This window comes from Polyergus mexicanus, unplaced genomic scaffold (genome assembly GCF_030449975.1).
Source record: "Polyergus mexicanus isolate NDT 795.1 unplaced genomic scaffold, iyPolMexi1.0 SCAF_15, whole genome shotgun sequence".
Lineage (NCBI taxonomy): Eukaryota > Metazoa > Arthropoda > Insecta > Hymenoptera > Formicidae > Polyergus > Polyergus mexicanus.
The window spans coordinates 1410464-1436883 of NW_027223335.1; the positions used below are offsets into that span (position 1 = coordinate 1410464).

General features: G+C 34.8%; 2 protein-coding genes and 1 long non-coding RNA gene across 9 annotated transcripts in view; 2 read left to right on the forward strand and 1 right to left on the reverse strand.

Moving 5' to 3' along the window:
• Positions 1-7039, forward strand: part of Fng (Fringe glycosyltransferase) — a 78800-nt gene extending 71761 nt beyond the window's left edge. The window contains exons 7-9 of one of the 2 annotated variants that reach the window (XM_070308403.1): positions 492-657; positions 3156-3241; positions 4934-7039. In XM_070308403.1, the coding sequence (XP_070164504.1) occupies positions 492-657; positions 3156-3241; positions 4934-4991 (310 nt within the window). In that variant the 3' untranslated portion in view covers positions 4992-7039. The remainder of the gene's footprint in view (positions 1-491; positions 658-3155; positions 3242-4933) is intronic. The other variant, XM_070308404.1, reaches the window with a different exon arrangement.
• Positions 1-26420, reverse strand: part of LOC138939979 (uncharacterized) — a 128316-nt gene that overhangs the window by 33443 nt on the left and 68453 nt on the right. The gene's annotated exons all lie outside the window — the stretch shown is intronic.
• LOC138939976 (uncharacterized) overlaps positions 5070-26420 on the forward strand; it is a 156520-nt gene continuing 135169 nt past the window's right edge. Inside the window, exons 1-3 of one of the 6 annotated variants that reach the window (XM_070308391.1) lie at positions 5070-5160; positions 7664-7757; positions 25611-25811. In XM_070308391.1, the coding sequence (XP_070164492.1) occupies positions 25805-25811 (7 nt within the window). In that variant the 5' untranslated portion in view covers positions 5070-5160; positions 7664-7757; positions 25611-25804. Of the gene's footprint in view, positions 5161-7663; positions 7758-16555; positions 16977-20233; positions 20576-25610; positions 25812-26420 lie in introns of those variants that run through there. The other 5 variants (XM_070308394.1, XM_070308397.1, XM_070308393.1 and 2 more) reach the window with 5 other exon arrangements.

Here is a 26420-nt window from a genome sequence, read left to right on the forward strand (position 1 = left end):
CCTTGTACATAGTATTTCAAGCGATGGACGCGGTCCACTGTACATGCTGACAGGATTGAAAGAGAGCGAAGAAAGTTAAAAGTGTTACACAAGAGAGATAATCCTATATCCACGTCGGATTAAATACGATGGATATAAAGGCGTGACTGAATCAAAGAAAAAGAGAAAAGAAAGAAAGAAACTGTCGGTTCCATTAGAGAGAATGTTTACATGGACTACTTCTTTTTCGAGCATTTCGCTTCCAAATGTAGATTGCTACAATTTGAGCATTTTTTTTTTTATACTAGAAATATGAAATAAAATTTTAGAAAAATTTTTGAAAAGGGAGATGCAGAAATACAGGATACTTTTGAAGGATTGCATAAATTGCAACAAAAATTTCATTTTTATTATAATATATCAATTTAAAAACCCCACGTAATATATATTTTATTTAAATGAATCTACGTACATACGCAAATAATAAATTTGATATTTACGTTTGTTTTCAGCGGAGGAAAATTCATCACCGTCGGTGACAGAATCAGATTGCCAGACGATGTAACGATGGGTTACATTATCGAATATCTTCTGAAAAAGCAACTCACAGTCGTAGAACAATTCCACTCGCATCTGGAGCCAATGAAGTTCCTGAACAAAGATACTTTTCAAGAGCAGGTAAACTAAGCAACATGTCATATTATCGTTCTTTAAAATATATTTCGAGTGAAAAATGGTATTACCTCTTTTTATAAAAAATCTAATTACATACGACAAACTAAATTCTAAATATTTGATAATTTACTATAAAGGCATTAGTAGAATTTGAAAATGTATGAGCTCTTAAATGCGGAGCGTGCAGAGAATTAATTTTATAATTTATAATACAGATTATTGTGTAATTGTTGTTTAATTTAAACGAACTTCTCTTTCTACTTTGTTATTCGCAAGAGAACAGTGTATATCGGATCATTTATTAGTGATGAGTAATATTCCTTAACGTTTGCGAACTTTTGCAACTCTAATTCTTTAGATTAAGAGAGCTTTGTTTCAACGATATCACGCGTAAAAATCTCTGCCATTATAATACAAGATATAAGTAGCCAAAATTAATGCACGCGACGTATTCTGGGTACATAAGGGTCACGATAAATAGCATGATGATAAATAATGGATGGATAATGGAATGATTTGACGCGCACGATGAATCAGACGACGCGCAGCGAGTGCATTGTCTGTTTTATTTTATGTAACGTAATAGTCATTATTTAATCGTATAGTTTCCGTTTATTATGAGTTCTCAGACTATATATCGCGTAATAGGAGCAATCGTAAGCGTATGAAAATACATGTCCTGTCATCGATAAGAATTAACTAAATTGCCCTACCATATATACATTTCTATTCTTCTTTGGGCCAGTATTACATACACGTATATGCGTAAATATTTTTTTGACAGAAAAAAAATAGAAAGTCTGATTAACATGTTTAATATCTAAAAATTGATAAAAACATTTTTATCACATACACATAATTAAATTACTTAATATCAGATGAGAATAAGAATTTCTTCGATTTTTCTAATAAAATAATCTCTCGACGTGTATCACATTTTATATTAAAAATTATTATTTGACTCTTAAATTTTACAATAAAGAATTTGTGAATTATTTATAAATCGTTCATCGATACGTTGTAATAGATGCGTCGAGATCGAATTACAATATAATATGTGTGTGAGCGATCGCATGGCCGGCAAAAACATGTGTGATGTATGCAAAATGTTAGTATAAAAAATATTTTCTTTCACCGGTATTATGCTTTTCTAGGATCTCAGATTTCGCAGAATATGCGAATAAACGAGTGCGTACATACGTATACAGGGTGTCCGACATGTAAGTGGCCAAACGAAAAGTGGAGATAGATCGGGTCAACCTAAAGCGAAAAGTCCTATACCATTTTGCTAAATTCGCAATAATTATTATGTTATTAATTAAAATGTCTGAGCCAATGAGCGCGTGGGAAGCGGTAGGCCGGAATCTATAGAAATGTAAAATGGCTTACTTGTTTATGTCTCTTAGCGTCGGAAGTATCAGCTGAGCGAGAGAGGCGGAGTCACGCGGCGAGCGACACCGCGCCGGAAAATAATTATCCTCTCGGATTGTTTTTTCGATGGCAAGACAATGATGCCCTACCATTTCCATACCACCTTGCGGTAGACAGCTTGGTGCGCTTTTTTATAGTAGTTTCCCCTGTAGGCCTAATCGACTCTCAATATTTAATATAAAAATTCGAAATGTCGTCCTTCTCGTATGCATAGTTATCTAGCGCAAGGTGGCAAGGTGGTGTGGAAATGGTAGGGCATCATTGTCTTGCCATCGAAAAAACAATCCGAGAGGATAATTATTTTTCGGCGCGGAGTCACGCGGCGAGCGACACCGCGCCGAAAAATAATTATCACGCATCGAGTGACGTGCGATGTCACAGCGCCGGAAAATAATTATCCTCTCGAATTGTTTTTTCGATAGCAAGACAATGATGCCCTATCATTTCCACACCACCTTGCGGTAGATAGCTTGGTGCGCTTTTTTATAGTAGCTTCCCCTGTAGGTCCAATACACTCTCAATATTTAATGTAAAAATTTGAAATGTAGTCCTCCTTCTCGTACGCATAGTTATCTACCGCAAGGTGGTGTGGAAATGATAGGGCATCATTGTCTTGCCATCGAAAAAACAATCCGAGAGGATAATTATTTTTCGGCGCGGTGTCGCTCGCCGCGTGACTCCGCCTCTCTCGCTCAGCTGATACTTCCGACGCTAAGAGACACAAACAAGTAAGCCGTTTTACATTTCTATCGATTCCGATCTACCGCTTCCCACGCGCTCATTGGATCAGACATTTTAATTAATAACATAATAATTATTGCGAATTTAGCAAAATGGTATAGGACTTTTCGCTTCAGGTTGACCCGATCTATCTCCACTTTTCGTTTGGCTACTTACATGTCGGACACCCTGTATATGTATATACGCGATACGTCAAAATAAATGAAGTCACAGAAATGAGTCACTTTCGACATCGTATGTCATTTGGTTTCTGATATGCAAGAATCCTTTGCTGAAGGAATTAAAGATCTTTGGCGATTAAAATATTTTATTTGCGTTTTGTGTTCCAGGTTTCTTTTAGTTATTCTAAGGGACCTAGAGATGAATGGAATATCCTGAAGATTGATGGTTTTGACATGAAGAACGACCCAAAGAGGTACAGCTTTATATATTTATTTTACTTCTTTATTTTTTGTCCCTTGGCCATTGTTCTGTGTGTATAAAAATATTTTCTGTCTTTAGTATTTAATCAATTTATTCGTGAATTTCGAACAGCGCTAGTTTTTACAAAAATGCACGTCTAAATTGGATCATTTTCGTGGTAGAATGTGAGAAGTTCTGTCTGCAATCTTCAATTTCCTGTTTCTTTGAATCTCTTCTTCCCTGACGCAACATTGCACATCAAAACCTCAATTACTTCTATAATTGCCACCTTCACCTAGAGTGCTCGCGTAGAATGTCGGTTAGACACTGTAGAGAATTCTTTAAGAGAATTAACTGAACTAAAGAGTAGTTTTTATAATAAAAGTTCTATAATATTGCAAAACATCGTGACATTTATTTTGCGTGTGTCTCGTAATATTTTTTCTATACGTCTACACATTGCTCAATTGAAAAAAGATTATATCTTTATTCGAGATATTATATATCTTATGACGGATTAATTAATTAAGAGGGTGTACAGATTAAAAAAGTTATTAAAACGGCCTTTTTAGATGTTTATAATATAAAATAACCTTCGTTAAAAAATTAAGAGGAAAGTACTTCTCTCTCTCTTTCTCTTCTCTCTAGATATCCATAATGCAAAAAAAATTATATTCTAAATTATTTACAGGTTTGATGTGTATCTTTTGAGAAGCATTCGTATAATAGATTAATATAATTCGTTTCTCTTAATCTTTGATAATTACATGTTTACGCGCGAGTATAAAATAACATTTTGTGAAACGGTATATGTAATCTACGTGACGTTAAGTGTAAACATCTATAATTATTCTCATTAATGCATATGCGCGAAATGTCTCTTGTGACGTTTTTTTTCCCGTTTAATTGGCACTGGTGAAAGACGGAAGAGAGATGAGTAATTACGAAAACGACATTGCAATGTGATCTTGTAAGTTTTAATTGACTTCATAATAATTGCGATTTTTTTACGAGTCTCTCTTCCTTCCACTGTTTCTGCTTTTTATTTCTGTCAAGTCAGAAAAAATGGCTTGCATTCTATTAACGTAAGTCTTCGCGCCGCTCGCCGCGAATATTTTCTGAGATTCTTTATTTAGTATTGTGAGAGAAAAGCAAAGTTTTGCGTTTTTTAATACTAACGAGAAAAATATCAAAGCCAAGTCGCTCCTTGTTAAGTTAATCCAACGGCTTATGTGTATCGAGACGCCACGTTATGGATATTAAATCGAGTTTTTCTTTCTTTCGCTGCTTTTCATGAATGATGTTTTATTAAAAATTTATATTACATAAGTTTACGCGCACCACATTGATCTTATTGATTATCTTATTGCATATTTGCGATATTTGTCGTTGTCTGTCGGATTTACGCGAAAAAGAGGATGGAGCAGTATTTTGCATTAAAATCTAATATTCTTTCGTAGAATATATGAAATATCTATGCGTGCGATATTCGTTGATTCTTTTTCTTCAATATATCGAGAATTATCTACGTTTATTAACGCAAAAAAATATTTAGATTTTATTTCTGAAAATATTAATACAAACGTATATTATTAAGTATGTTTCTGCATCAAAATTGTTAATTTTGATTCTGTCACATATTTCCGATTTCGAATCATGTTATTAAGCAAAAGCTTAACACATTGCTATACTTTTTTTGTTCCAGATTCAAATCCATTCACTGTCATCTGTTTCCACATGTTCCTTATTGTCCGCATAGATGATATAAGATTGCGCGGCGAATGTAAAAATAAAAGAAGTCGAAGAACTTATTGATCTCTCACTGTTAGGGAAAATGTTGGGAGGAAACGTGAGTTCTCGTAAAGAGGATGGAGCAGAGAGTTTATTTCTTCATTGCATACAGAGAGGAAACATATGGAAGATTAATGTACGGTGAGGAGCATAACTGAATTAATAACATATTTTTATACATGTACGAAGAAAATTATTCTTCTACATGTGTAGACATACATATAATGTAAGAAATAGAAAAATAAACAATATTACAGCGAAGTCGGTTAAATGCACTGAAATATACATTTGAATTTTTGCACACGGAGAATAAAGATATGTAATAGGTCGTGAAATATTCATTAAAAAAGACGAGAAATACAAACGCGAAAAGGAATTTATTTAAAACCTTTATTGATGTATTGCATCGGTTTTAAATATTTTCATTATTTGTCCTGACCGATCAGGCTTATTGTTAGAATCATAAGATACGGATAAGGATAGAGAAATAATATTTACATGAATCAGATTTCCATAAAATGGGTCAAAACATGGGAAAAATAATGATTATTGATAATTATAATAAATTGATAAATATAATAATTAGATTAACATAAAAAAGTTTTAAAGCTTTCTTTTAGCGTATGCTGTGATTAGTAATACTTCACTTATGTTTATCTTTTTCTATTTTTTCGTATATGGATATGTATGTATAATAAGTTTTCTTTCTTATAAAATATTATTTCGCACATACACACATACATATGTTGTTACGCTCCTTATTTATTAATTAGTGATTGCGATAGAATCGGAAAAGCACGATGAGATTTTGGTTATACTCGCAAATTTTCAAGTTGTACAATATATGTGTGTTACCCCTTTTTATCTTTTAAAACATCTGTATAAAGTTGTACATATATAAGTAGGTAATTAACTTCGATTTGTTCTGATAATTCTTGTGCGGTGCAAGTGAAGTTCACATTTATGCAGTAGATTGAGAACGAACAGATAATAAAATAAAATATAAAAATAATATTAAATTAAATATAAATATATATACAATATTAAATTTGAAACACCCTGTATCATATTAATATTTATATGCACGGAGTAAAAAGAAGAAAATAATGGAAAATGAGAAAAAGAAAGACAGCATAAGACAGATAATGAAAAACGACACGTGGCAATTTTGTTTTTCTACATACTGCATAATATAACTTGCACTAGCACGCGTGTAGCCGTATATAACAGCTGCATCTGTGCAATACGATACATGTAATTGTAATTCGTTGACAGTCTCGTCAACGCGAAATGGAATTAAGCTAGTCCCTCGCAGAAAGACAGACAGACAGCTGTATATAATGTGATATTTAATGCGCGCGAATTTTTATATCTTTTAATATCCCTTCTTTTCATAGGATTTTACATCGTAAATTTTCTACGAAGCTGTAAGAAAAAATATTTATATGCGATATGTCGAAGTATATGTGCAATATCGAATATATGAGACGCTTATTTTCAAAATTGACGTGTGAGTTATTTTTGATATTTTATGGATTAGTAACATATACATGTATCGATTTTGGTAAAAATTATTGCAGTTAGACTTACACTATTTTGAAAGTAAACGATTCATATTATGATTGTTGCTTTTGAAGGACGAATTTGGTAATTATTTGAGAAGCGCGAGGGAAGCTTTAATATTATACAGGTAGGATCTCAATATATATTTACCGATAAGATATGTATCATAGTTACATATGTAACTTGATATGAACATGTAACATGAAACGAACGCGAAAATTATTATATAATGGTGTCGACGCTGTTATTATTTCGATATAATGGCGACATATTGAATTGTACGATATTGATTATATGCTGTGCGATTATGTTTTATACATATAATAGATTGTATATGCACACAATGATTATAGGATTCATATTCATCTTCATCCATATCCACATACATCCTTTATTCTTCACAACGCTGTTTTTCCATACATTATATAATATGCTATTTCTATATTTTTCTTGTTATTTCCTAACAATATATTTTTATCTTTTTGAAGGTATTATGCTGCTGTTATCACAATTTTCGTCTTTTGACTTCTTCCCAGTGTATTATTTACTAAATTATTGTTATTATTATTATTATTATTATTATTATTATTATTATTATATATAAAGCATTGTATGTTATAGAACTTTATTCTTTGCATTCTATGTTGAATATATAAATTTGATTCTAGATATTATTAATAAAAGCTCTAAAGTATAAATTTTTACTTTTAGATAAATATGTGAAATTAATAAATTTTATTAATATTAAATTTTAAAGATAAGAGCCCTATAAAGTTATAGCAATAGGCGAATTATAGTTCAACGGAAAAACAACCGACAAAGCAATATCATCGTATAAATATTTTTTGATTGGCACATTGTTATATAAGGTACTTCGAGATATCCTCATCTGTTACAGTCAACCAAGGCTGCTGGTCGATAAACTAGACCGCTGTCTCTCTGTTCAGGATATGAGAGCAAACAGTGATAATTAGCAACAGCCAGTGCGAGTTGTTTTTTTTTCTTATGATAATAGTTGTTAGCTTCATCAGTTACGCAAATAAAAAGCATAATTATTAATTTGATCACATTTTCTTAGCAGATAGTACGAGAGCTGATCAAGATTCAAGATTATCATGCGACGATGATTAGCAAACATTGGTACCAGAATTATATCAACAGTAAGTAACTAATTGGTGAGTTGGAAATTTATTGTTGAGTCAATTAATGCATCAATCACACCATTAAAATGTTGTGCAAAGGATATTATTAATATTTATACGCGAGAATTGTAAATAATGTCTACCTCCTATGTGGGAGAATTGATCTCCACAATATTTGCCGATTTGCTATTACTTCGTTATTGCGAAAAGAAACTAAACGAAATAAAAATCATAATATTGACACATCGATTTCGCGTACGATCATTTTAATCGGAGAAAACGACATATAAAAAATAGATATGTATAAATTTTTGAAGAATATAAGTAACGATGTATGTAAATATTTCGCAATTTCATGATTTATATAATAAAAATACGTCGCGCTTTGCATTTTGCATATCTTAGGTTTCGAAAATCGATATATAACATAAATATAAAATGCTTTGCAACATTTTGTATATCGTTGAATATCAATATTTTCGCAGATATATTTACGGCATTTTTGCCACGAATACGAATGGCGAAAAATGTTGCGGCGAGAACTCTGCCGTTAATTTAACGCAACATTGCGCTCGGCACCATGGTTTATTCAATGTTGCATTCGCGATCTCATATTTTAAATCTCAAATTTCCTTTTTGTAGGCTTTTTATTCGCTCTTGCGGTCTTTCGATATTCCGCATTCGTTCGCAAATACATCGAGATGGTCTAAATATCGAATGGATACAACGAAGCGAGAGAAAGAGAGGGTCAGGTCGGGAGAGATGGACAGAAAGGGATGAAACGATCCTTAAGACGTTTAAATAAGAAGATTAAAAGTTACGTGTACCGAGAAAAAGCGTGATACGATATAGTACGTTCATATCGCTTTTTTGCTCACCCTCCGTTGGGAATAGAAACAGAAATATATCTCGCTTCTCGCGTTGCATAAGGATCCTCAATTGCACCTTGCCGTGCCATATTCGGAATTGCAAGCCGATATATATAGCGGGATGCATCTTATACGTATCCCGTTATCCCCCTTTTTATATCCTTTTTTCTCTTCTCGCTCACTTCGTTGTATAGCCAGTCTCGTCGCCAAACGGTGAAAGAAAGTTTTCCAATAAAAGATGTTTATGCCGGTTTTCACCTGCGGATCTCCCTCGCAGTTGGGATATTTTATTGTGCGCGTGGACGCGCGATAAAAATTTTTTCGCTATAAAATATTGCTCTTGGACGTAACTTGGTGGATTATACGAATTAGAAAACTGATCTTGTTTATTTTTAAAGGATTATTTTAATTTTTTTCGCTCTCTTTTTTGATCAATATTTAATTGGCACAGCCTTTTTAATAAATTTATCGTATAAAAATAAATTTTTGCTCACGGTATGCAAGACACGAGCGCGACTTTTAATCGATTTCAATTTTAATTAAAATAAAGAATTTAACGTGTTATAACGTGACTGCGATAGATATATATTTCACATTAATTCATATAATTAATAGATATATATTGGACATTATTTCATATAATTTATCGTGTTATTAGAGTGTTATCAAAAGTTAGTTTTTAAAACAGTCAACAGGTTTTGATTTGAATTAAAATACGATGCATAAATTTTAAAAGTAAACTTTGCTGTTGCACTTTACGCTTTATCATAATAATCGAGATACACTGTTTTAATACATCGTTTGTTATTATTGGTTTTTCATTTAACTAAAAATTATACTTCAGTACATTAGAATAACACAATTATTATTGTTTATATTTTGCGCGACTTATAATCGAAGAATAATATTTTTCTAATAGCAGGTTCACAATTACGATATTAATTAAAAAATTTAACGCATTATAATCATAATATATTAGAGTGGGCATTAATCATATTTTGTGCAATTTATTGCAACGAGAAATACAAAAATTTCAGCGTCACTGCATGTCGAATCGCGGTATAAAAAGTCGACCGCACGGCAGTATCGAAATTTAATAACCGGCGTTCGGCCGCTTCGTCGACGTATTCTCGATATCGGTGGACAAGCTAGCGCCATCCAGAAATTACACCGAGATGAATACCGCGAGTTAAATCAAAAAAGAAAAAAAAAATGAACGGGTAGTCGTAAAGGTAACGATCGCTACAGCCGGATTTATCAGCGGCCGCGGTTTTTACGATCGTTCTTTTTTCTTTCCCTATTTATCTTTCACGTCGGCGTGCAGCGGCCGTTCTTTTTCCCAGCGAGATCTCATTCACGAAAAAGCGCGATGTTTCAGTTGCCGGCAATGACGTAAGAGCGTACAGGGAGGGGATTCCTGGGGCGGCAATGACGTAAGAACAGGGTCGCGTTAACAGTACTTGCACCCACGACTGAATCAAGAAACGTTTTAAGAACGTTGGAATAAAAATAAAGATAAATTCTTTAAAGCGCAAAGAGTATAATTATAATTTATTTGTTTATAATATAATTATCGTCGATATAATTATTATTGAGAGAAAAGCATAATATGTAAAAGAAATAGCGTTTTATTCTTATGATGCATAATAGAAAAATACAAAAGTTTTTAAAATAATATTCTCATATAGATGCTTATCTTTTACATGAATGAACTGTCATACTTACATGAACTGCGAGTAGTTTGGGTTCAAATATCAAATGAATTACATGGTCGAATATTTTGATATTTCTTATGAAAATACGAATATCGAAAAACGAAGATATTTTCAAATCGCAAAGAGTTGAACACGATTTAAGATTCGAACTTATAGTTTGAATTTGAGTTATTTGACAAATAGAAAGTTTCGAATATCAATTTGTCGGGTTTACTATGTCAGAAAATTCGAGCAATTTACGTACGTTCATTGCTGGCTCGTCACTGTTTGTCCGTCACTGTAACATAGAAATGGTACATATACAAAATAGGGCAATGTGCGGGGTTGTCCGAGTCACATGTAGGTCGCATTATCAAAGCAGCGACCTAGTTTAGTCCTTCCCATCCTTCCCATCCTTTCGATGCTGCTTCTCGACCCCAAAATATTCCTGAAACCAACGCCCCATGTTGTCACGTACGGCCTGCAAATCTCTAGATATATTTTCATCCCTTTTTACGCTTCATAATAATGTGCGATACTTCTAAGATATATAGAAAATTGCATTTTGAGGTGCTTGACATTGGCCATAAAATATTTATGCAGAAATGGTAGACATATGAGTTCGATATTTGATTGGATTTATTACCTATCCGATTTACTCTCGATCAGATCCGATTATTAGCGAATTGTTTATATTTCATTCATCGAAGCCAGATAATTGAAAACGCGAAGATAGAACCGATTACATAAAATGAAAATATCGTGTGCGAGACAATTTCCGCTTACGAAAATTTCATTCAATGGTATTTCATGAAAAAAATATGAAAAAAATTTTACAAAGCTTTAAAAATATAAAATAAATGTAAAAGCTTATATATATTTTTATTTTAAGATATTAAAATTATCATGGAAATTGTAAAGTATAATAATAAGTATGATTGATCAATCTCTACGATATTTCTTTACTAGAGAAATATACTCACAGCAGAAACCTCGTCTTTTCGTGACTTGTTACTTGTGAAAAATTTATGTTGAGAACATGATAAATTATTAAATCAGTAGACATCTTGCGGGGATACATACGAGATAGCACACACAATATCTTATTCTTTAAATATTTTACAAACAGGTCACTATCTTCGTTTATCAATGTTTAACGTATTGACATAGTTTTTATATCGCGAATACGGACTCTGATTTCTTTGTCTCTCTTGGCTATTATATTAAAAAATAATTTAATCTAAATGAAAATATAATTTTTTATCTCAATAAAAATATAACTTCATCTCCATGCAAATATAACTTTATCTCAATGAAATTAAATAGCATCGATAATTTCGTCTAGGAATGCAATAATAAAAAGCGAAACGTTTTACGCGATTTTGTCGAATCTTTATTTCGATTTTTTTTTTTTTTTTAACTTATCACGAGACGAAAGTAATTGAATTAGTATTGTATTCTGAGCGAAATAGGTCACTTTGATTCTAACGCTGCTAACATAAAAAATTTCATTTCCGGCTTTTCTCGCGTCCTTTCTCAAATTCATTCTTATTTTTAGTGTGGCTCGATGTGACGAAAGCGAAAAATACGTGCAAATCGATTATTCGCCACCTCCATAATGGTGGAATTTTGAAATATAATGTGACAAAACGCGATAAGTCTTTGTAACGGCGTGTAAAACGTGAACGATCATCAACAAAATCTTATAGAACATTTTCTTTTTACTTGCAAACAAGGTGACGATGCTGATCCCTCAAAACTGAAACGACGGCGTATTGATACGCCTTTGCTAGAATTGACCAGCGGAACATTATTGACGTACACACGTGCGAGAAAAGGGATTGATAGTATTCTCTATCGAGAGCGATATTTATCGTTGTTTACGGAGAAGCTTAATTAACTGTGTGTAAAATCGGCTTCTGGTTGCATATAGTAATTCCTATAATTCATGATTTCTCGGAAAATAATTATCCATATAAGATATGCGAAGCATTTTATAATTATAACTGGAAAATTTAAATCCGCAATATTACGACCGCGAGGAATTTTTAAACGTATGCATCCGCACGTCGCTTCTGTTTGACCGTCTGTTTCTATTTTCTCATCTTTTTTTAGGGGGAATTCCTATCTTTCTCTAAAATTCCATATTTCGTTAAAAATATTTTACCTCACAATTTCTGCATTTTTTTATGCTTATGTATGTACGAAGGAAGAAAATAGAGGCAAAATAATAATACGCTTAATATGCAGTAAGTAATAATAATAATAATAATAATAATAATAATAATAATAATAATAATAATAATAATCTTTTAATAATGATAATATGGAATTGCCTTGATGGAGATATATTGACCATTCTCTTTAATGATTTTGTTTTTATTAATTTCTTTTTTTAATTATTCTATTCTTTAAATCCGAAGCAATAAAATGTATTATAATATATTTGAAGAACAAAAAAATGTTTGTATTATAAAAATCATGATATTGATATTTATAGATGTCGGAAAATGAGAGAGATGCTTTTCACATTAAAATTGCTGCAAGTGTTGAAATGAAAGTCAAATTAAATTTCGAACAAATTTTGATATAATATTGACAGCATTAACATTTGTTACTAAAACTACTTGTTTGATGAAAGAAACATACGGGGCCGTTAGTGGCATCGGGAGACAATGAAATTACTGTTACTCATAGCAACTAGTTTGGCTCTTTGAGGTGCAAATTGGTGCATCTAACCAACACGTTGACCAATATGGTTTCATAGTCAGATCGATAGCACACTGAAACTAGATAGCAATGAAGACATTCTCGCGACAGACTAGGAAGATTCAACGGATTAAATGGTATCTAGAGGGGATCTATAGTTTATCCATTTTCAATAGATTTACATTCTATCATTGATGAAAGTAATATGTATATTCTAGAATTATGTCTTAATGGGAGCAATATAATGTTTATCTCTCTAAAAGATCGGAAATTAATGTATAATATGGAAATTCTTTATATTCGAGAATGTGAAAAGTGAAAAGATTTATCTGCAATTATTTGTTTGCAATTATGTATATGTTTAAATTTTATTAAGAAAATAAAAATAAATGTGATAACATTAAATTTTATCATTGAATTTCTAATGCGATTTGTACGAACATATTTTGCGTATCCGATGAAGCGTATTCGAATATATTAAAAGAATAAAATTCGGTTTGATAAAATTTTAATATTTGAATTTGTTATCATTCACATTGGATTACATATTTATAGGTAACGAATCTGTCACAGCGTGTTACGAGAATATTAATCTTTGCGTCATTTACAATTTTTCTATTGGAAACATTACGGATTTCGCGAGTAAACAGAATTATTATCGCAAGCTTTATCATTCTATTCTCGCAAATAGGTAAAAAAAGGTAGTGTGTTTAGTCAGCGATCTATTTCCCAAATGGCCAATTTTAGTGTGTTTATTCACTGAAATCTAATAGGCGGGTGTATTAATTAATTATCCATCGTTTATAAAGGGGAACTCCATCCGATAGTCATCCGCTAATAAAGCAGATGAAGCGTCGACGCGTTTTCACGTGATCTCATTCAAATTCAACTACACGTCCGATAGCTCGATATGCTCGCTCGATTGGTTTCGTGATAATTTATTCATCATGCGGATTATTTGTGCAATTATGTGTATTCAAAATATCGCTCATCAAACGCGAAGTTAAAAGCAGCAGGACGAGTAAGAAAATTTTTTCGCTTTTTCGCATTGACGCTAGAGAGACATCATATATTTCTGTATATTATATATAAATATTTAAAACAATGTATATTTATATTCGCGGATAAAAGCTCATTTATCAATAAGCATTAACACAGCAAAGAGAAATGCATACATTTTAAATATAATCAAGCGGGATAAAAAGAGCGGCAGGACTTTACGCTCGACGGGAACACATATATTATACGATAACGCGATTTGAGAATACCGCGAAAGTGCACAATGCACACTTTAAGCTGCCACGCACTTTTGAGACTGAAAGTGAAATTTTTTGCTTCTTTTACATCGCGACAGCGCGTGATTGCATCGGGCGATGCATTTAGCGAAAGGTTACACTAGGGTTCCTGCGCGACAAGAGATTTGGCTTCGTTTCCACCCCTCCCTTCTTTCGCTCCATTTCGTCACCACTTTAGCGGAGAAACGTATTAAGTCGGGAAATGAAGGTCGTAAAGTCCCGGGGCAGCTTTTTACCGCGGCAATCACACTCGGCCGAAAGTTTCGCGCTCAGCTCTTCGAGCAGTTGAACGCGCGAGTGTGGAACTTTGTCTCGCAATAACGCGATCTGTCAATTTTTCCGAGCGGAGTGCCCTTGGTGCTCATTCCGCAGAAACTGTTATATCAATATATGCAAGGAAGAAAATTATTTCCTTTTGTCTCAAGGATTTGATGTTGAAGCGATAGTCTGAATTGCAAAATGTTTGCAATTAGCTTACTTAGATATATATTTGAAAAAAAAAGGAAGATAATATCTTCAAATTTAACAGTAAATTTGAAAAGGAATATTATTCTCCTAATATTGATAAAATTATCTTAATATTTAGCTTTATCACTGTATTATTGTTACATATTAAAAATTAGAGGACAGAGAAAAAACATCAATCATACCGATATTATTACTTTTTTATTAATTTGCAAAATATAAATCAAAAAGTAGCCTTCTCACAATCTCATCACGGTGCGGTAATGATGGCTTGACACGAAAAGCCCGCATTGCTTTCCGATCACGTCATTACTCGCAATGATTGCCTGACACGAAAATTCCCAGACTAATCTTTTATCGTGATCTAACGATGCTCTAGTTATTGCACGTTTTTCCTTAAAAAATTATTTCTTGCAATTTTTCGGCATTCTTTTATATATAATAATATAACACATATAGTCTTTTTGTGTTATATCATTAGTTATATTTTATCTCTCGAACATAGATAAATGGATATTAATACGAAAATACGATATTCTCATAAATAAAAATACATTTGCAAATATAAAATCATTTATTAACGTATCATTTCAGGGCGTTTATCTTTTTTTTATTTTAATTTAACCTACATCATGAATGTTATATTCGGCAAACGGTGAAATCTCTTCGATGAGACCCCGTCGAAAGTTTGGAGCCGAGGTTACCCGAACGTTACGCACGTGGTTTTAATCGATTAATAAACGGCACCAGAGCTCGCACCTGTTTCGCGGTAATTAAAGAGAGGATAAGGCATTTCCGGCATACGAGCATTTGTTCTTTGTTGTTGCGGTGCGTTATTAACATTTTGCGTAAACGCTTTTAATGAACGGCCAATTTGAATGAGAACGAGAAATTATATCGGAACGTATATGTTTTGCCGAATGCCGGAATATAATTTTAACGCCGAATTAACGAGGATTTCGTTACGATTTCTTCGATGTCTCGTGTTTTCTATATTCGATATTGTCGAGGAATGGGTAATATTATCGGTGAAAAAAATATCTTTGAAATACCTCTCCGCTTCGTTAATTTATTCTATACTGAAATTTTTTAGATTATTTATATAAATTGATATACGAGAGAAGGCCACAGAATACATGTGGGATTAAATCAACATTTTCCTCAGCGCGATACATTTAAACGAATCACTCGGAATATCATCGCGATTGCCTAGATCTTTTTTTCTATGCGGTCACACACAAGGCGCATCTCTTGGATACATATTAATTCTATCACTTTCGTATGCGGCGTGTGATTCTGCGGACGCTCTCGCGGCCGGGGCTCCGTCACTATATCCCACAGCGTAGGATTTCGGTCTGCTAAGCATGTTGACAACGTGTAGCAGCGCGCGTTGGATGCTGCGGCCTGCGAACCGCGCGCACTGATCAATATGGAGGGGAGCTTGGTCGAGGCCGAGAGCGGGGATAGGGGTTAGTTTCAGGGGATGCTTCGGCGAGAGGGCTTGCGTCGCGGGTGGCAGCAGCGGTGGCGATGGTGGTAGTGGCGGCGGCGGCGATGGTCCCAGCGACGACGACATCGGCTATGCCGAAGGTCGATTTGCTGATGGTAGTGGTGGTGGTGGCGGCGGTGGTGGTGGAGGCAGAATGTGAGAACCGCGAAAGGAGAAACGAGCTCTCGCGGCCTTATCGCGCGCAGCTTTAGAGTCAGAGAAAGAGAGAGAGAGAGAGAGAGAGAGAGAGAGACTGTACGTACGTGGTGAGAGACGACTCAGTACGTACCGCGACGTGGACGCGTCCGTACCGCGCACTCCCCGGCCCTGACTCTATCCTTAACTGGGTCAACCCCTCGTACGGGATCCTCTGTGCATTAGCCCCACGAGGGAGAGGAGACCTCGGCAGTAGCAGCGCGCCCGCGGCCAAAGAACACTGCTGTAGAGGTGTCCTCGTTTCTCCTCATCTTTTTCGTTGCCCACGAAAAAGAGCAAATTGCCTGTTCGTATACTTAAAATATTTGTGCTCTCAAATCGTTTATCGAGTCGATTTTGCAACAACAAAATTCTTATCTTATTTCAATCGCGTCGTAAAACTCCCACTTTGTATTTAAGCAGATAATCGAAGGGATGGGAGAGAGGAGGGGGTCGTATTTTTCAACGAGAGATACGTAAAATTTTTGACGATGGGATTTATCGATGATCCATAAGTACAAGATCTGCAGTGAAAGGTTCGTATATCGGAATAGCTTCGCTATTTATGGATTAAATGTAATTGGCATGAGTTCTCATACAATAAGCCCTTTTCTCCCAAAGGCAAGCTGATATCGACAGGTTCGACAGCTTGCTTGACAACACGATCTTACTTTCTCGTCGATCATTGTTACATCATAGCGCGTAGGCAGGTGGCACGAAATAATCGCCCTATTTAAGGTCTCTCTTTTGAACGCAGTTCCTCTGCGATCTCACTCGGAATGATATGCCAGTGATAGTGCGGCGATCGTACGAAACGTGTCGGCGAAGTTTGAAGTGACGTGCCTGCGGGTTCGAATGCGCTTGCGAGTGCTTGCATTTACAATTTTCCTCTCTGACGTCTGTCGTTCGGCGACACGCTCGTTGGCGCCTACACTCGTCGCAACCAGGTCAAGTGTGCCCGCACCACCACCGTTGACCTTCACGGATGCGGGATTCGGAATGACCTTTTTTACCTCCTCGCCAACATTAATCACCGTAATAACTTGCCGTTTCGTCAGTGACCTCAAAATCTTAGGCAGTCACGATAATTGATTACTGTGTTCATTAAGGTTTTTTTTTTTTAATTTTAATGGCTATTTCTCCGTTGTTAATAATAATTCGTGGATTTCGCAAAAAAAAAAAGTATTGTCGCTAGAATTATTTAAGACTCTTTTTCGCGTGTTTGTATTTATTCCGCTTTCACGGGCGCTAACTTATATTTTAAATAAGACATACAAAATTGCTAGAATTGCTGCGAGTAACGTCGACGTTATAAATAGCACTTACCCAAGTCGTAACATCGCGGTATGCTTGAAAAATTCACGTTGCCCCGCGGTTTCTCCGTCGGAGCTTTCGAGACGTATCGTGGAGCTGTCTCTTACCCTCTACATTTTAATCTCTTCTGAAAAATAGCAATACGGCTCCTTAGTGCGGTCTCGAAGGATCTCTCGCTTGTGACGTCGCGGTCCGAAGAACTTGACGGATGTTTCAAACACGCGCTATATATTCTTGTTTTAGGATCGCGCGACTGTATTTCCGACGGGAGCATCCACGATATTTCCGCGCTCGTTTCTAGAGAGTAATCTCTGGAGAGATATGCCTCGGGTAACGGGATACGTGCCGGGTCAGGTCGCTCGTCTCGTTCATCCTGCCGCAAGCGCGAATCCTTCGATCCACTTCGAGTAGCGACGTCCGTCCGGGATATTCTCCGGGAAGAGAGGATCTTTTCAGTAGCGCGAGTCACGGTTTACGGCGACGGCGTGATATACGCTGTCGCGCGATAAAGCGCGCCGCTATTAAGGAATCGTTAATGATTTATTGAGAACGGTGAAGCTGTCCGGCTGTTAATTGCGCGATAAAATTTGAAAGCTCGTTAAACGTTTTTCGCAATTCTCGAGCGTTTACGCGACACACGCTCCGAATGCTCTATTCATCGCGAATGTATAAAGGCCGTATTAATGGGAGAGGATGCGAGAAGTTACCATTTATGCTTGATGGATGTATTAACGTATTCATGCTTAAATTCGCGGAATTCAAAGGCACATTGTAGTTATATGCCTGAAAGCTTTTCCTTGAATGATTACACAAGTATTACATTTATTTTTAGAAGAATAAATGTATGTATACCGCGAGTTTCTTAATATTTATCTTAATATTATGTGATATACGATCGTGTTAAAGAAAATTTTATCGTGTTTATATCGTACACTATTTTATTTTAATACACAATTAGATCGCGTTCAAATTATTCTCATTTTAATTCTATTTTATTTATGATTAATATCAGGCATCCATCACGTGTTCTATGCGTTCTGGAAACGTAAACGCGATTGATCGTATACGCAAACAAAGTATATGCACGCAAATGTGTCGATCGGGGACGGTACGTTTGTCTTTATCAAGTCTGGCATTTCTTTCAAACGGCAATATGAGTCCACTTGTCTGCCGTCGATCAAAGAGGGATCTCCGTGAATCCGACGTGAATTTTTCTTTGAACTCTGAATCGTTTCGAGAACACCTTGTTTCTCGTTGCTGAAAACAATCATAATTCTCGTGTGTATTCCAAGATAATGTATCAGCCGTATTCTCGCGCCATCAATACCTCGGAATATTGAATATTAAACTTTTGAATATGGAAGATGTAGGGCGATCAAGATTGTTCAGACATTTTTTTCATCATTGTCATTTTCGTTTGTCAATTCTATCGACAATTTTGCAAATTATATTTAAAAGAAAAATATATGTGGCCGCTATTTTACATTAATTACACTTTTTTATATTATCGTTAATATCATCCCTTGTCGTTTAGTATCGTGTCTGATTAACAATTTTCATTATTAATCCGCAGAAATAGGTTGATCTGAGTGGATACATTTCAGTATTATTCTTTATTTACATTGTTACGCTATATAATATGAACATTCATTCATAGTGCTTTGCGCAAAATGCATTTTAATTTTTAATTATTAATTTCAATGATATTAATATTGGTCAAAATATATTTGCAAGTAACAGGTAATGGTTTTAAATACAATATTTATGTACTTTTGAATATATTTGCGCATTGAAATCATTAATTATAGGTATTTTCTTTGTTTTTAATTGATGATTGATACAATCCTTTGTCACAAATAATTAAATGTATAAAAACATTTAGAGATATCCATGGATGTAAATTATATGAAATTATGATCATTTATTTTGATCTGTATGAATATATAATAATCATAAATATATTTTCATTTTATGTGACTCATGAAATTTTCATATAATTATTTGTTTAAATAATATCCAACATTACGTTGCGTATGTCACATTTTTCACCAAGTTTACCTGCATCGGAGAGAGAATTTTCGTGAACATTTTTTATCGTCGATACTTTTTGCATCGAAGCATATCGGAAATATAATCATACACGATCGGCGAGGACGAGCGTTGCATTTCGAGGCGTTCTCTATCTTTAATAATAAACTTGCTGTCGACATAGTTGGCGATTGTTATATTGAAATCGATGGTTATTAAGGGCGACCATTTTATTAATACTTCCCTATTACTTTTCACGTATCAACTGTACGTCGTACGGAGAGAGGGTTAAGAGATCGAATGAGAGCGTGAGAGCGTGATCGGAATAAAATAGCAAGAGAGAACATCGTCAGAAAGAATTAAAGAGGTGCGTGGATGTTGGCGCATCTCGAGAGAGGATTCTCGATATCCCGTTAATAGATAGTGAAGAATAATGCACGGTGATAAAGGATAACTCGGTATGCCTTGGGATAATATCTTTTGCGAAGGGTCTCTGATTCTTGCGAGCATCTCGCGACGCGATAAAATCGATAACGTACGTGGGATAATTGAGAGACTCTTAGAAGTTCCAGTGCGTTTTTTCCACATCCTTGGAAATCGCAAGCGCGGCAGAAAATTGTGAGAATATTAAGTTTGGGGACGGATTCTGCGAATCTTTCGAACAATTTGACGTGCTCGCGTTGGTTTTGCGAATTTTAGTGACATGCTATTCGATATTAGAGCAGCGATCGAAGTGCGATATCTCCGAAGAATTTTAACGCGGGACATCCCGAGTCATCGAGAATCATCGAGGGTAATTCTTGTGCATGTATTAAAAATAATTTGTGTTTTAGAATTATTATTTAATTAGATTAATTATTTAGAGTTTATGAAAAATCAGGAGTTCAATCAATAATATACTTTCTCTTAATGGAACTATACGAAAAGATTAAGCGAGAATATTCTTCGCGTAGACGGCTCGTATCGTAAATTTTTAGTTTCGCGGCACTGAATGTATATACTTATTCGAAAAACCAATGTACGAACACGTGTAAATTTTTATTTTCTTCGCCTTTCCGCTCGAAGAGACTTTGAGTTCGGTAGAATTTAAGAAAGCCACGTTCTCCGCTTCTTCTTGAACGAGAACGTATAGTGCAATATAGATGTAACACAACATGCATAGACGGAGTCTCTCTCTCTCTAGATGTGAATTTTACGATTTTCACAAATACATAATTAATTAAAAGATGTATAAGAAACAATAGTTTTTATTATTATATATTGTTAATATATTTTTGATATTTTTATTTTTGCATTTTGCATTTGTTCGCGTTTCGAAAGAGCACTTGACGATCATTAATTTGACCAGACTAATTTTAGATTTATACACTAATATATAAAAAGATTAATCTAAAATTATTTGAATCTAAAGATTATTTTAATATATACCATTTCTTACGTTCTTTGAGCGCCCTGTCAAGGGCTCGATCTGCCTATGCACATCAATCATATCCATAAATCCGGAACGAAGAGATGCCTGCGCGCGACTTTTCAACGAGTTTGATTGTTCGGCGGAAAATCTCGAGAATTTGTGTGACATTCGGCGAACGTTGATTTCGCGATGCCGTATGTATTCGCGCAGCGCGATAAGTATCGCGGATGGCGAGGAAACCGGAAATTCTCGCAATCTGCGATCCCGCATCGATCCCTTTATTCCTTCTTCCCGAACGGATCTGCTTCCGCATCCTCGCCGTTGTGTTGCTCCAGCTCCGCCATTCTTTCGCGCGCATTTTCACATTCTCTTCCATCAAGCCTTTCATTTCTTCCGCTCTTGCATTGCTTATATCTGTCATCGTTGTTGTTGGAAAGTAACGATCCGATGATGCGTTGCGCGATAGACGGCAACATCGATTTATTCACGTCAAGCTTGATTAATATTAAAAATTTACTTGTTTGTTTTAACTATTTTTTTTTACTTTTTGATAATGTATTGCTTTCATGTGCAATATTTTCATATATATTATATTAATATTTTTTATAATAAAATTTTGTCATATTCACAAGTGTGTAAATGACACAAGGTTATCCGAATTGATATATTTAAAAAATGTACCTTTCTTTAGAATATTTTTATCATATATTTAATAATAAAAATGGGCAAACATTATATTTTTAAGCAAATACTATTTGTACACACTGTATATGTTTTTATATACAGTATTATTTCTCTCTCTTCGTATGTTATCTGTACTCAGAGTGAAAAAGAACGTATGTACTATCTTGTATATGAAAATTTTATCTACAGTAAGCTTAGCCATTTGTTTCACTATCAATTTGCTTTTTCTCTTCAGTTTTATTATTTGTCTTCTCTTGTATCGATCTTCTTTTGTTTTCCTTTCTTTTTTCCTGTACTTCCATTTGAAAATATTCATGGCAGCAAGAAAAGTAAGAGAAGTTATTGTATACTGTGTGTGTGTGAAGTACTTTTCTGAGATCAACCACGTTGATCCTTTTACTATCAGTTCGATAGGTTTAGAACTTTTGCACTTTCGTTGTGAAAATTTCTTCTCTGCTGTTTCTAGAAATCATTCTATGTACACTTGAAAATACATCCTTATATCATTACATCTGAAGACAAGTTCCTGACGCTCTCATAAACGCAGAGACAAGATGATTCTTCAAATCTTCGTCGAATGAGATTTTTGTTTAAAAATAAAAATTTGGAAAATATTAATCAAATATGTTGTTATATTTTGTTGATTTATATCTTATTTTTTAGAGGGATATCTAAATATAAAATGTTCAAATAAGGTAAAATTCTCTAGAGGACGATTTTTATTCATGTAGAACTTAAGTTTCTTATTTCTTTTTCTTATATTTTACAATTTACATTATCCGCAAAGAAAATCTTTGACAAGAAAAATATGATTGCTTCTTGTTTGAAAATATTTGTCGAATTTCTTTTTTCTCTCCACTGTTTAAACATGTATGAACTGTAAAACAAAGGGCAAAGGCATATGCTACAGACAATTGTAGGATTCTCAAAGATCAGTTGATCCTTTTAGTTCTATTTCGATAAATTGCGAGCTTTGGCAAGTTCGCCGCGAAATTTCCCCACAATCGCTCCTGTAAATCTTTCGAAGTTTTATTTTTTTTCTGAGTCACATTGCGAGATAAGAACAACGGGAGTCGTGTTTGTTCGAATTTGTAAGATCTCGTTTCTTTTTTTGCTGCTTCTAAAATACTATTTCCTTACAGAAGAAAGTCGATACGAGAGATAGAGAGTTATCCTTCCCCTTTCTTTCTTTTGAATTCGATAAATTTTAAACTTTGACATTTTTAGTACGTAAAACTTCTTTGCTACCGTGTGCGCATAAATCCTTTCGACTTTTCTTGATTCGTGGAGGCTTGATCTCTCTTTGAAATAACATCGCGGTTACATGTCGAAGCACCGTTTATCACTTATTACAGCTTCTTCTTCGCGCAAAATTCTGCTTACGTCAGACGAAAGGTGCTGCGATATATTTTTTTTTTTTTTGTTTTAATTCTTCTCACATCTAATGTTTTCGTCGAGCGTGCAGTTTCATTCTTGACGAAAACTTCTCCTCGACAACTCCGCATTTGGTTTGCTCGATAAATCTCGAACGCTCGAGCGATAATCCATAAATCTCACGTCGGCAAACTCTCGTCTGTCAACTTTTCGACGTCTTGACCGCAACATCGACCTCTCTGTCTTGCTTGGGACCGTTCCTTTTTCATTGCGGTACTTTTGCTCGTGCTTTGCTCCATCTCCCGGATAAAAATATTTTTACGGGAGGTGGGGAGTAGAAGTTTTCGAGCGCGTGCACCGTCGCCGTTTCGCTCTTGTAACTATCAGTCCGATAAATCTCCAACTTTGGGAGAAGCCGCCATGTTCTATAAATTTGCCAACCTGTTTTCCGTGAACTCACATCGTCGCACGACTTTTCCATGCCTTGACCATTGTCTTGTCTATTGTACGATAACGCTGTTCCGTGCCGAGTTTATAAACGCGTCTCTTACGGAGTCTCGCACGATCTCTTCCTCGATGTCTTCTCTTTTTTCTCTTCCGTTGTTTATCTCTTCTTATCCAGCCCTCGTTGTTCCTATTATCGGAGCCTGCGCGTCACATCCCGTAGTAGAATATCGCGTATTGGCCAGATTTCATCTCATTTTTTTTTGCCGTTCGATCGCGGAATCTAGCTTACTTCGCAGTTTTCGCCGTTATGTTCTGCGCGACAAAATTTCTTCTGCAAACGCGCCATGACAGCACGACAGAAGCGATGAAACCGAACTTTGCCGTCTGCGATCCTCATAACAAGCCGTCCCTCCATCCTCTACGACACAGAACGTGCCGACGTTCGCGGATGTAAACTTGAAAAAAGTTTGCACATTCTGTTTTATGTATACGGGCTGCATGCGTGGCGAGTAGCCGTCAGATTCGTTTACAATGTACTTTGCATTGTCGATGAATATACGAATATATACATAAATGCGACCATATAAACAAACGTTAAAGAAAATTTACGGTATCATCGTCAGGATATTACAGGCATTTTTCTTTACGATTCTCTTTCTTTGTGCCTTATAAAGGGATAAGGGCCGCGCTAAATTCGATAACGCTCTTCTGTAAAGCTGCTCGGCCGCGTTAGATTTTATCTTCGCCATTGCCTTTCGAAAAGCGGAATTCGAGGACAGTATCCCAATTTACGAGGCGGCTTTACATCCCGGCGGAAAACTCGAAAATGACTCGACGTAATCCTCGTAAATTTCACGTAGCACCGCCGAAAAAGGAAAACAAAGGGAGAATCTCGATGGAGTTCTCTTCCTCTGCCTACATATCAGTGGCACACGTTGCCGACTCCCGAGGGGGAAATTTTTCCCTCTGCGGACAAAGAGTAAAATTTTTACGATCCTCTTGGTTGTCGGAAAAATCGAATAAACTCCCCGACTTAGATTGGCAATTAGATGAATCGAAATCCTGATATTTACGAATATATCATCTGTATAGGATGTCTCTATGCTACTTTACGAAATCATAAAACACTTTATATAACATTTCAAATACTTAGAAGATTATTCTTTTTTTTTTTTAGACTGTAAGATAAACTAAACGGTGCTACTTCGGAGGAAATTTTTGCAAACCGATTATTTTTATTTGTATACACACAAAATCGATGGATATAAATATTCGAAAAAATAATTTTGGAGATACAATAATATCTGGAAATTTTCTATACTTTATTACATAATATATAAATGCATACATGTCATTCCATTCGCGATTAAATATTACCATGTCTACTATTTCTGAAGCAGTGCTTATCGCTTTAACCTCGATTTTCACGCTACGATACGACACGCACATATTATAAGAGACCACGTTCTCTCTTGCAATTTTACCTTATATATATCAATATGATTGCGATCTGACATTTAGAAAAGTTGTAATTTTAGTAACGTAGGTCGCGTTGATGTTAAACGTGGAAACGATATAGATTTTAAGTAGACTATAAAGAAATCTAAATGGAATTTTGAAAATTAAAGTAAAGAACTATATTGTTCTTAGCAATAAATAGTGAAACCTACATGCACAATGTATACGTTATTATTAAATATTATTAAATTATAAATATACATTAATAATTTTGAAATTTATTATTGCATTGTTTTGTTTTGCTGAGTTAAATGCTATTCAACTCAAACACTATAACAATAAAATTGTAATAAAACATATTACAGTTCCTGAATTTATGTTTTAATAGTAGTATGTTTATTTTATCGCATTACAATACTTCTTCTAATCATAATCTATATTCTTTTGTTTGCAGAAAGTGCCGAAATATGTTTGTGAAGCTCGTGGTTCGCGTCGTTCACCTTCCTCCGCATTTTTCATGTTAAAAGTAAAAATTACGCGCATCGGTATCTCGAAATCACATCTTGGACACGCGGACAGCGCAGTGCTTGTGTAACGAAAAATAAATTATAAAAGGAGCATCGAGGAAAGGTGCAATCATCACTCGGCATGAAGGGTAAGTCTATTTGCATGCATCTTAAAATTGCTCTAAATCTTTTATTATCATTCCAATCATAATGTGCAATACATTATGGCTGCAATCGTTTGTTGGAAATTGTTATCACGATACGAACAAATATTGCAAATGTTGCTCTCGATGAAGTATTTATCAAGTATGCTTTCGACTTCTATAGACATTAAATTTTATACATATAGGAAGGGTTATATAAGAACATCAAGTATATATACATGCTATTAAAAGCGACATTTTTTACTATCGATAAAAATGATTTATTAGATTCCCGAAAATGCATTTTTTTGGAAACAGATGCTTGACAGTCGAGTAGCGAGACAAGCAATCAAAAACAAAAGTACACTCGAGTATTTTGTCGATGTAACCGCGCCCCAGGGATTATATATGTGAATGTGAAACACAATAAACGATGCGTACGTACATATATGCGCGTTGCTTTATGAACAGTCGGTTTGATGAATTATATTGAATGACGATTTATTTCTCATGCAAATAAATTTTGTGGCGCGCGATTTAATAACGTCGATAAAAATACTTCTTCGCGCACGGCATCGCGATACGGTATAGTTAAATTCGTTGCGTGTGAATTGC